Source organism: Neovison vison, chromosome 2, assembly GCF_020171115.1.
Source record: "Neovison vison isolate M4711 chromosome 2, ASM_NN_V1, whole genome shotgun sequence".
NCBI lineage: Eukaryota > Metazoa > Chordata > Mammalia > Carnivora > Mustelidae > Neogale > Neogale vison.
Window position 1 is genome coordinate 10,927,749 of NC_058092.1, and position 12,436 is coordinate 10,940,184.

The 12,436-nt window shown below is 46.0% G+C and overlaps 1 protein-coding gene across 1 annotated transcript in view; it reads left to right on the forward strand.

Annotated features, from left to right (window-relative positions):
- FHAD1 (forkhead associated phosphopeptide binding domain 1) overlaps positions 1-12,436 on the forward strand; it is a 127,122-nt gene that overhangs the window by 2,591 nt on the left and 112,095 nt on the right. Inside the window, exon 2 of the mRNA XM_044236741.1 lies at positions 1,128-1,234. Coding sequence (XP_044092676.1) covers positions 1,142-1,234 — 93 coding nt within the window. The 5' untranslated portion in view covers positions 1,128-1,141. The remainder of the gene's footprint in view (positions 1-1,127; positions 1,235-12,436) is intronic.

A 12,436-nucleotide genomic window follows, 5' to 3' on the forward strand; every position in this document is an offset into this window, starting at 1 on the left:
CGGTGTAACTAGACAGATACCTCAAATCAGAAGTCAAGCATCATATAAATTATCAACGCTTTGGAACCTACTGAAGTCCCTGAGATTTTTATATTTTAAAAAACTAGTACAGAACTTACTTTGGAATGCATCAAACTACAAAATGGATGGATGCGTGGGTAGATGGAGGGCTGTGTGATATAGCAAACCGAACAAAATGTCAATTGTAGGATCTAGGTGGTGGGTATAAAGGAGTTCACCATCTACTTCTTTTGACTTTCCTGTGTATCTGACATTGTCATAAAAAAAGTGTTGGGGGAAACAATGGGCAGAGTCCTGAACGTATGTCCCAGCTTGAGTCTTGATAGTTTGCCTTTCAAGGTTGCCCTTTTTCCCTTAATTATATGAAGAAATGGAGTGATTTACAAAGAAAGTATCCTTTAAAGCCCATTCCCTCAATGACTGACTCAGCAGTTTCAGAAGCTCTGTAGAAGGCTTAGACTTCTTGGGTCCGAGTTTGATAAGCCCAAAATTCATAATAATTATTATAACAATAACAATAATAATAATAATAATGGGACAAATGTGTGGTCCGTGCATAGCGGTCACCACTCTAAATGCTTCACACATACGATTGTATTCCATTCTCACAGAACCCTTTGGGGTGCAGAGTATCATTAACCCCATTTTACAGATGAGAATACTGAGACATAGAGAAAGAAGAAGTAACACACCCAAAGTCCCAGAGCTAGTTTGCGGTGGGTAAGGAGTATGGGACAGAATAGTTTCTGTGTCAGATAACTAACCTTGTACTGAGCTTCAGGGAAGGCAGACAGCAATTATCCATGGAATTCAGGGTCATCGTTGGGGTGTTTCAGCTACTGGCAGTTTGGGCTCTGACTTCTGTAAAAAATGTCTTCTCTGTGGTGATCCGGACCAAGCTCATGTTCGCTAGATGTCACTGTTCAAAAAGATAGTCTTAAAAATCTGCAGAAATTGTGACCACACTGTAAAGTCCATCTGTCCATTCCAACCTCTGCTGATTTCTCCTTTAAACGTGACGGTGCATTTCATCCGTTCTAAATGTGACACTGAACAATCAGAAGATCGCATTTTCCTAACAACGTTTTTTTCCCGCAAACCTCTAGGGAAAGCAGAGAGTATGAAAGCCTACCTAAAGAGCGCAGAAGGCTTTTTTGTCCTGAATAAAAGTACTACTGTTGGAAGGCATGAAGACTCAGACCTTGTTTTAGAGGTAAGAACTGGTCCCGCCCAGTCTCACCATCTCACCCCCTCCACACCCCTGCTGTTCTGTGGACTTGAATCTCTTTAAAGCCCACCCTCTGGCTCACAGCCACATCTTCCCTCCACGTGAGACCTATAACCACCTGCGGAATGTACTGGGTCTCCCCAGATGTGTAGTGAAAATGAGTATGAGATTAAGGGTGATGTGCCCTCTGTCCCTTGCTGATCATGAGTACAGATGCCCTACCTGACATCCCCTCCCCCCAGACAAATGGGGCCATGGAGCTGATGCTTTGACCTTCACCTGCTCTGATGCTTTGACCTTCACCCCACCTGTTCTGATGCTTTGACCTTCACCAAGGGCCACCTGAAGTACTCAGCTTGAGCAATGGCCTCTCGCCCTTTCCAGAGGCGTTTGAAAACTGTTGTGACTTGTATCACATTTTGAGAATGTTATATAAATGGTATTATACCACATGTGACCTTTTGAGGTTAATTTTTTTTTTTTTCTCACTCAACATAATGTCCTTGAGATCCACTTAGGTTTTTGGCCTGTTTCTTTTTCATTGTGGAGTAGTATTTCCATGGTGTAGATGTAACATTGTTTGCTTAGCCATTCACATATTAAAGGACATTTTGATTGTTTCTAACCTGAGGTTCTAACAGATAAATCTACTTATGAACATTTGAGCCCAGGTTTTTGTATAAATGCAAGTTTTTATTCCTCTGGGATAAATGTTCAGGAGTGTGATTGCTGGATCAGAGGGGGAAGTGTATGGTTTCTAAAGAAACATGCCAGCCTGTTGTCCAGGGTAGCTGTACCATTTAACATCCCCACCAGCAAATGTATGGGACACGGTTTCTCTGCATCTTCACCAGCAACTGGTATTATCACTGGTTTTTTATTTTAGCTGTTCTGGTGTGTCATGATGCCTCCCCATGGTCTTCATTTGCATTTCCCCCATAGCTAGTGATGTTGGATATCTTTTCATGGGCTTATTGGCCATGTGCACATCCTCTTTGGTGAAATGTCCCTTCATGTCTTTTGCCCATTTTCTAATCACATTGCTTGGTTTTTCACTACTGAGTTTTGAGAGTTTTTTTAAAAAATATTTTAGATATGTGTCCCTTTTCACATACAGAGCTTGCAGATCATTCCTCCTGGTCAATTGCTTATCCTTTCATTCTCTGAACAGAATATTAGGGCAGAAGTTTTAGATTTTGATTAACTTCAGTTGATCATTTTTTTCTTTCATGAATCATGCTTTTCATGTCCTGTTCAAGAATACATCGCTGAGTCCTTGATCCAAAGGGTTTCTCATATGTTTTCTTCTAAAAGTTTTCTAGGTTTTGTGTTTAAATCTACGAACCATTTTGAGTTCATTTTTATATATGACATGAGATTTAGGTCAAGGTTCTTTTTTATTGCATGTGGATGTGTAGGTGTCCCAGCACCATTGATTGAAAAGATTGTCCTTTCTCCATTGATTGCTTTTGGAGCTTTGTCAAAAACATTTAGGCATACTTTGTGGGAGCTATTTCTGAGCTTCCTATATGTTTCATTAATCTATGTGTCTGTCCCTCTACCTATACAACACAGTCTTGATGACAGTAGTTATGTAAGTCTTCACACAAATAGAGTGATTCATTTTATCCTTCTTTTAAAATTTTTTTTCTTTTTACCTATTTTAGTTCTTTTGCCTTTCCACATGAATTTTAGTATAAGCCTGTCTATATACACAAAATATTTTGTTGGAATTTTGACAAGAATTATATTTAAGCCAATCTATCAGTATGAGAAGAACTGATATCTTTACTCTGTTGTTTTCCAATCCATGAACATGGTATGTCTCTCCTTTTGTTTAGGGGAGTCTTTGAATTCTTTCATAAGTGTTCTGTAGTTTTAGCATACCAGCTCTGTGCATGTTTTGTTAGATATACACTTAAGTATTCATCTTTTTTAATGATTGTAAATGGTACTATATTTTTAATTTGATGTCCACATGTTCATTGACAGTATCTGGAAATACAGTTGATTTTTGTGTGCTTATGTGCTATCTTGCAACCATAACTAAACTTTCTAGAATTTTGTTTTGTTTTTTGTTTTGTTTTTAAGATTTTATTCATTCATTTGACAGAGAGAGAGAGAGAGCTTAGAGTACACAAACAAGGGGATCAGTAGAGGGAGAAGGAGGGAGAAGCAGGCCCTCCCTCAGCAGGGAGCCTGATGTGGGGCTCAGTCCCAGGACCCTAGGATCATGATCTGAGCTAGAGGCAGGTGCTTAACTGACTGAGCCACCCAGATGCCCCTAGAAAGCTTTTATAGGTTTATTAGGATTTTACATGTAAACAATCATGCCATCTACAAATAAAACTTGTATTTCTCCTTTCAGAAAAGGAGATTTTTTTTCTTAAGATTTTATTTATTTATCTGACAGACAGAGATCACAAGTAGGCAGAAAGGCAGGCAGAGAGAGAAGGAAGCAGATTCCCTGCTGAGCAGAGAGCCCAACTCGGGGCTCGATCCCAGGACCCTGAGATCATGACCTGAGCCAAAGGCAGAGGCTTAACCCACAGAGCCACCCAGGTGCCCCAGAAAAGATCTTAATACCCTTAATTTCCTTTTTCTTGTTTTAATGCACTAGCCAGAACATCCAGTGTTCTGCAGTGATCAAAGCAACATAAACCTATATTAATTGCTTATTCCTAATTTTCTGAGTTTATCAGAAACTGTCAAATTCTAAAATAACCCAGTGGACTGGCCCTTGAGGTTCTTATCCGTGATGTGGCCTCCCTACAAGGAAGGACACAGAAATATCTGTTCAGTGCACAAAGTGGGGGAAAAGAAAAAGAATTGCATATTCTTCTTTATCACAGCTAGGGACGGGTTTTAGGTAGTCTTTCATGGCTGGCCAAAGTAGAAACAGAGATCTGTGTTTTGAACTGAAGTATGGCGTTAGAAAACTGTAGGCTTCAGAGATGGACAGACCTGGGTTTGAATCTCATTAGGTCATGGGCTGGCTGTGTGACTCCATGCAAATTCCTTGATTTCTCTGAGCTCATGTTCCCTGTCTCTAAGCCACTGACCTCAGAGGGTTGTTGTAAGGCTTAAGTGAGAAATGTACATAAAGTGTCTGGCACATGATTCTAAGTAAATGACACCATGATTGTTAACATGGGCTCATGAAATGGAGATTGAGAAGAATCCTTAAATGCACACAGGATTAAAATGGGGAGCCACTGACATTAACAAGCTGTATGGAAAAAAGGTACTGATGAGGACAATTTTTATATAGACAGAAATCGGGTTGCATTCACTGTATAAAAATAATTGACTGCCTACTGCTCCTCAGACTTGGTTTAAGAAGTAAGTCACCCCCGCCAGCCACAGTCACATTGATTTATGAAGCAATCGGCTGCGTTTCCAGAAGCACAAGCTCACATTGGCTCCCTAGAGAACGGATGACACATGAATTGCCAAATGTTTTGTGAACAGACTTTTGATGGGCGCTTCTGTCTTCTCTTAGACAAATCCTCTTCCCAAAGCTTAAATGGATTTGGGAGTAGAGATCTGTTTAAAAAGGGTTGCAGGGACGCAGGCCCATTTTGAAAAATTGAAACTTGTGGATGTGTCAACATTTTCTAGTTCTGTAAAATAAGACAAGGTGAAAATTGCTTCTCTGCTGACTTCCTTGGGCTTTTCTGATGAGAGGAATCACCCTTGATTAGCTACGAGGCACGCTGAGGACTAATTCAACAGCCAGTTTATAGTTTATGTTATTTGTACCCCGGGAGGTCATTTCACTAAATAAAGTTCAGAAATACATATTAATAAAAAGTCATCTTCAAAGTTACCCAGAAGTTATGTCTAGCAAAGAAAAATGATTGTTTCATTTACCTGAGTAAATCCAAAAGAAGAGACAGTCTTATTTCCGGAGATTCAGACTCACTGGCAAGGAGGATGTATCGTGCTGATTGTTGATGTCATCAGATTTTGAGACCGTTTACTTTTTCCGATAATGGAAGGTCATCACATGCTTCTTTTAAAAAATTGGGAGAAAGCACAATATAAGGAAGAAAATAAAAGTCCCTTGTAATCATTGGGCTCAGGGAAAAATCAATATTGATTTTGCAGGGTTTTGCCCTGCAGACTTCTTTCTCTATCCTGTAAGGAATTTGCTTCTCTCTCGGCAAATGGAAGCCTGTTTTCACCAGGCTAGCTTTCTGTTTGTATCACTCATTCCTTCCACAAATATTTACCTGGAACCTCAGCACGGAGGCAAGCCTGGGGATAAAGCGATGGTAGAATAAGTCATAGTCCCTGTAGTCAGAAAGCTGCCAGGAGAGACACATAAGTCAAAGAATCCCACAGAGACATGTATGGTTCTCTTCATGTTGGATCTCTAAAGGAAAGGAATATGGAGGATAAGGGAGATTTAATAAGACAAGGGGAAGGGGGGATGGTATGTGCAAAGGCCCTGGGGTGGAAGAGCATATTATGAGCCCAAGGGCCTGAGAGAAAAATGAATGTGTCCAGAAGAGTGGGAAGGGAGAGAAATTAAAAGATGAGTAGGCCTCCTTCGGCCACCATATCTGAAGGGCATGGGAAGAAATTGAGGAATTTTGAGCAAGGGAGGAGACATGCATTTTGATTTTGAAATGACCATTCTGGCTGTCTTTCGTAGACTCGCAATCAGGACCTCTGTTCTGGGGCGCCTGAGTGGCTCAGTCAGATAAGCGTCTGCCTTTAGCTCAGGTCACAATCTCAGCGTTCTGGGATTGAGCCCCGTGTGGGGCTCCCTGCTCAGTGGGGAGCCCGCTTCTTCCTTTCCTCCCCATTTGTGCTCTCTTTTGCTATCTCTGTCTCTCTCTCAAATAAATAAATTTAATTTTTTTTAAAGAAGAGCTCTGTTCAGAATCTCCCCCTCCCATTTTCCACAGCTTGAAAGCCCCAGCCTTGCTCATCTAAGACATAAATCTTGTGAATTTTAACTGGTATGATCAGTTGTGGCTTGTGAACTGTAATTTGTAGAGTTAGATATGGCTGTTATTTAAACCCCACTGAGAAAGGGGCTCAGTTCTTCCAGAATGAAGAAATACTACAAGCCAATGATTGTAGAACTTTCCATCTGTATCAGAGTGCTCCTTAAACATGAACCTCTAGACATTCTGACCTGGTGGGTTCTGGGTAGGGACCAGGAATCTTCACATTATATTCATTCCCCATGCGCAAGTAGGGACCAGGGTCCCATGGAGATGCTTCCAGGACAATGCCTTGAGGACCCTTCCTCCCTCTTCTTGACCACCCATGCTTCTTCCCTCCTGATGTTGTGGGAGCCCCTTTCGGGGGGGGGGGTGTGTGTGCATATATTTCAATATACTCTGTTTTAAGGGAAAGAGAAGCAAGAGTTCCACAGTGGAGAGCTGACACCCTCGCCCCTCCCCAAGAACTCAACAGGGCCACACTGGAGAGATTTGGAAACCTCTCAAATCCTTCGAGGGTTTCCACATCCCCTCGAAGACTGAGCTACAGAATAGCCCAAGTCAGCACAGTGCCATGGTGGGGGGTGGTAGTTGGAGGAAAAGAATGAAGGACAAAAATGACCTGCTTATCTGGGCTGGGCACACAACGCCCTTACCAGCTGGCTCCTTTCTGGCTAGAACAGTCTAGCACATGGCAGTCGCTTCTCTAATGGGATCTGAGGGTCCTGGAACAAGACTGGTCCAGCAGACACACCAACACCCATACAGCCAGATGACTCTTGTCCCTTTGCCTGGCACCTGCCGGTCCCAGGCTGTCACTTAGAAAAGACCCATCAGAGCCCATGTCGTCTTCTTGTTTATCACTTTATTTATTTGTCATAGAGAAGCGAGAGCAAGCACAGGCAGACAGAGTGGCAGGCAGAGGCAGAGGGAGAAGCAGGCTCCCTGCCAAGCAAGGAGCCCAATGTGGGACTCGATCCCATGACGCTGGGATCATGACCTGAGCCGAAAGCAGTCGCTTAACCAACTGAGCCACCCAGGCGTCCCTCTTGTTTATCATTATTAAACAAGGCTGCCGTGATTGTCCCGTTATTCTCATCATTTCACAGACGCGTGGGTACGTCGGCTGGGCCAGAGGACACATACATCTGTACCTCTGATGGGCGACTCTGGATTGCCCACCACAGGTTATCAGCACTGGACAGTCCTGCCCCGGTGCGCCTTGTCCACCCACTGGATCTTCCCTTAAACCCAGCGCCCATGTCGTTTTCATTTGTGTTTTTCTCTTTAAAAAAAAAAAAGATTTTATTTATTTATTTATTTGACAGAGACAGCAAGAGAGGGAACACAAGCAGGGGGAGTGGGAGAGGGAGAAGCAGGCTTCCTGCTGAGCAGGGAGCCTGATACGGGGCTCGATCCCAGGACTCTGGGATCATGACCTGAGCCAGAGGCAGACACCTAACCCAGGCGCCCCACATTGGTGTTTCTCTTATGAGTGAACCCCCGCATTTTGAGAGATAAGGTGACAGGAGGAACCTGAGCTAGATAAGGATTCTTACCCTACTCAGTCTCTGTGGGGAAGGGCACAGAAAGACCAGGGCCTGGAGGCAGTAACGGGCGGTAACTGCCCGTCCATCTGCTGTTCTCATTCCCTACTCACCTGGATTGTGCTCCCACTGGCTCCTCCCTTTGCTCTGCTGCTCCGGGATTCACCCACCTGGTCTCCTGAGTCCCAGGGGAACTTTCCTCTCCCCTGTTGGAGAACTGGTAGCTGGAACTCGGAGCTGATCTCATTGGTCACTTCCTACCACAGCAAGTTTTTTAAATTCTTTTTTAAGATTTTATTTATTTGTCTCAGAGTGAGAGAGCGCACAGGCAGGGGGAGTGGCAGGCAGAGGGAGAAGCAGGCTCCCCGCTGAGCAGGGAGCCCAATGCGGGGCTCAATCCCAGGACCCCAGGATCAGGACCTGAGCCAAACACAGATGCTTAACCCACTGAGCCACCCCAGTGGCCCCCTCCTGCAGCAACTGATGAGTCTACCTTCCCTCCAGCAGATGGAGAGCTTCCAATGGTGGGGAGGGAATTTATAGAAAGTGGCTGATCCCATGTTGCTTGCTTTTTTTTTAAGATGGTAAAATACCCAGAACACATTTTCCATCTTAACCATTCTTCGGTGTACAGGTCAGTGGCATCATTCAATACCGTCACCTTGGGCAGCCATCGCCACCTCCATCCCCAGAGCCCTTCATCCTACAAAGCCCTGTACCCACCAGAAAACCATCCCCGGTGCCCCTCCCCCAGCCCCTGTGCCCCACCCTTCTGTCTTCTGTCTCTATGAATTTGACTCCTCTAGGTACTTCCTTTAAGTAGAATCATGCAGTGTTTGTCCTCTTACAACACTGACTTCACTTCGCATCACAGCCTCGAGGTTCGTCCGTTGTTGCGATTTCCACTGTGTGTCTTCGGCACCTGTTATGTATCCACATGCCTGTCTGTGCACTCTGGGTGGTTTCCACCTTGTGGCTATTGTCAATAATGCCGTGAACCCAGGACTGCAAATATCTCTTCCAGCCCTTGCTTTCCGTTCCTTTAGATGTGTACCCAAAAGTGGGCTCACCGGGTCATATGATAATTTGATCCTTAATTTTTTGAGGAACCGCCATACCATTGCTTTCCCCTGCTGTGCCATTTTACATTCCCACCAACAGGGCGCAAGGACTTCACTGTCCTCACACCCCCACTGACATTGGTTTTAACCCGGTTTTTTGACAGAAGCCGTTCTAACAGAAGGTAGAAGACCGTAATCTCTCCAATAGTACAATAACGCAAACAGCCAGAGCGTGCATTTCTCCACTATTTACCGCACCTCACGTGGCTTCCTATATATTCTGTATGTGTGTTTACAAAATTACATCCTCAGAAAAAGAAAAAAGAAAGAAAGAAAAAAACCCTATGGGGTAGGAACTGTTATTATCATTATTATCCTCATTTACAGATGTCGAGATGGGGCTCAGAAAGGTGAAGGAACTTCCGCCAAACCACTCAGCCGGTCAGGGGAGGTGGGGCTGAGTTTCAGATTCAGGCTGTCTGGCTCAGTGCTTCTAGAGAAGGAACAGTCTCATTCCTTGGGTGCAAATTTAGCTGGGAGCATCTAAAATCTAAATATCAGTGGGGGGGGGGTCTGGGTGGCTCAGTTGTTAAGCATCTGCCTTTGGCTCAGGTCATGATCCCAGGATCCTGGAATCGAGCCCCACATCAGGCTGCCTGTTTGGCAGGAAGCCTGCTTCTCCCTCTCCCACTCCCCCTACTTCTGTGCCCTCTCTCGCTGTGTTAAATAAATAAATAAAATCTTAAAAAAAAAAAATCTAAGTATCTGAAATTCCTTGTGAGTTCACTGGAATATTAAAATAGTCCATGAGGGGCACATGGGTGGCTCAGTGGGTTAAAGCCTCTTCCTTCAGCTCAGGTCATGGTCTCAGGGTCCTGGGATGGAGCCCTCTGCATTGGGCTCTCTGCTCAGCGGGGAGCCTGCTTCCTCCTCTCTCTCTGCCTGCCTCTCTGCCTATTTGTGATCTCTAATTGTTGGGTCCCCCAAAATTGGGTACCCCAATAATGGTTAAGTGATTAAAGGAGCGAGACTGATACAAAGAGAAGGGCAAGCAAAGCTTTATTTCGCGCCAAGCATCAGGAATCAGACCAACCATCAAACAGACCGGTCAGGGCACCCCTTACAGAGAGGACACCCCCTCCCTGCTTTCCAGACTAACTTTTATAGAGCAAAGACCATGTGGTTGGGCCTGGCCACACACAGGTGGCCAATGAGACTGTAACACACACAGGAAACTCCACAGTGATGCTAGGTGACCAACTGAATTATAATTTACCCTAGTAGACATTTGAACCAGCCTATCACCTAGTTCAGAATGGGTGCCCAAAAGGTGCCCAAAGGGCGGGGGCCCATACTCCTTGGTAGCTAGGAGACAGTATGCACCCCCACTGATTGAATACCGCCACCTGGCCTGACCCACCCTTGTACACTTGGACTTTGTTACCTGGGACTCGTTTCCGGAATTTGTTTTTAAGTAAGTTCCCCTGGCAGGCGGGGCGGGGGGGGGGGCATTTAAGTTTTACAACAAAATGGCAGTTCAACCAGGGTGGGGCCGCTCTGGCTGAATAGGCCCTTACAAAATGAATAAATAAAATCTTTAAAAAAGAAAAAATAGTTCACTGAGCTAGGGAAATTCCGCAGCCTGAAATCCAAAGTGAGGACGGTAGGTGAAACGTGCAACGCATTTTCTTGTGATCATTCCCACAAACTGGCTGGGGGCGGCGCCATCTAGTGGGGGATTTGTGTGGGGAGGGAATGTTGACCCAGTGCTTTTTCCAGCCTAAAGGAGCATTGGGGCTCTAAGTTGAGGCCCCACCAGGATCCCGTCTGGGGGTGAGGGAGCACCTCCGAGAAGACCAAACTTGAGCTGCCCCTTTAAAAAAGAGAAGCCTGTGGATTTTCCAGGCAGAGCAAGCAGGAAAGGACACCCCAGGTGTGTTGAAACAGTGCATGCAAAGGTCCAGAGATGTTTGGTGAATAACTTGGCCCTGGAAGAAAAGGACAAAAACACATGTTGGTGGCAATATGGAAAACGGAAGTCAGGCTAAGCATTGGAAGAGGAACCTCTGCCCCTCCCCCACTGCCCCACCCACCGTCCAGGAAAAGGATTTTAAAGCTGGGGAGGAACTGACGGTCTTTGTTATTTGGGTGGGAGAGGGGCAGGCGGAGAGGCTCCAGAGCAGAGCAGAGCAGAGCAGTCAAGGGCATGACCTTGACCCCAGGTGGCTGGTTCAGAGCCCGGCTCTGCCCTGGTGGCCTGTGGGGTCTCAGGCAAGTTGTGCGGCTGTCCCCTACTGCAGTGTCTAAGTCAGTGCTGTGGGGACAGTTACAGTGACCACGTTATGAAACCGAATTACTGGGATGTGCTCAGACCAGTGCCTGGTGCTGTCCCTACCGCAGTGAACATTGGCTCTTGTATTTGTGTTCCACTTACAACAACACAAAGGGATGATGTCACTGTTCTCTACTTCAGAAGTCAGGGTGGACTAAGCTGGTTTTTCTGCCCCAGGTCACCCAAGGCCAAAATCATGGTGCTGGTGGGCCTGGGCTCTGACAGAGTCTCCAAGAACAGTCGACCTCCAGGTGGATTCTGGTGATTGGTGGAACTTAGCCTGTGTGGTTATGGACTGCGGTCCCCTTGGCAGGCTGGCTGTCCATGGACATGGCTCTCAGCCCAGAGAGGATGCCCACATTCTAGGCTGGTGGCCCCCTTATTCAAAGTCAGCAGCATTGGGTCAAGGGCTTTTCATGTTTCAGATCTCTCTGACCCCCTGTACTGGCTCCTCTGCCCAGCTCCAGCCAGAGAAAGTGCTCTGCTTTAACAGCTCATGGCATTAGACTAGCCCCACCTGAACGATCAAGGATATTCTCCCTCTTTTAAGATCACGGATTAGTAACCTCTAGATCTGCATAGTCCCTTGTGCCATGCAAGGGAGCAGAGTCCCAGGACCCAGGTTTAGGGCATGGATCTCTTTGGGGGACCCATGCTTCCTGCTATTTTTTTTTTTTTAAGATTTATTTATTTGACAGACAAAGATCACAAGTAGGCAGAGAGGCAGGGAGAGAGAGAGAGAGAGAGAGAGGAGGAAGCAGGCTCCCTGTAGAGCAGAGAGCCCGATGGAGATCATGACCTGAGCCGAAGGCAGAGGCTTTAACCCACTGAGCCACCCAGGTGCCCCCTTCCTGCTATTGTTAATCCTACCTCTTACCTGCACTGTTGCCGTGGGGTGAGTGTGGACTTACAGGGTTGATTTGAGAGCTTTTTGGAGGAATCAGTAAGGACAATGTCAGGAGCCCTGAAGAGAGGTGGCAGGTGAGCTGGGGGTTGATATGGGACAGGAAGAGGCAGGAGGGGAGGGCATCAGTCCCCGGGGGCCAGCAGGCACTGAGAGGCTCAGAGATGAGCCGGGGGTTGGAAATACACATCGGAGATTTTGGGGCCGGTGCAGCGGCCCCACCTGTGGACGGAGTGAGAAGGAAAGGGAGCCGGCACTCGAATCCTCGGGAATTGTGGAATCTGGGGGCAGGCATAGGGAGAGGAGCCCAGCACGGAGGTCCAGGAGAAATCAGAGAGGGAGCAGAGCCAGCAAGCTGCGGCCGGGCCAAGGAACAGATCAGTAA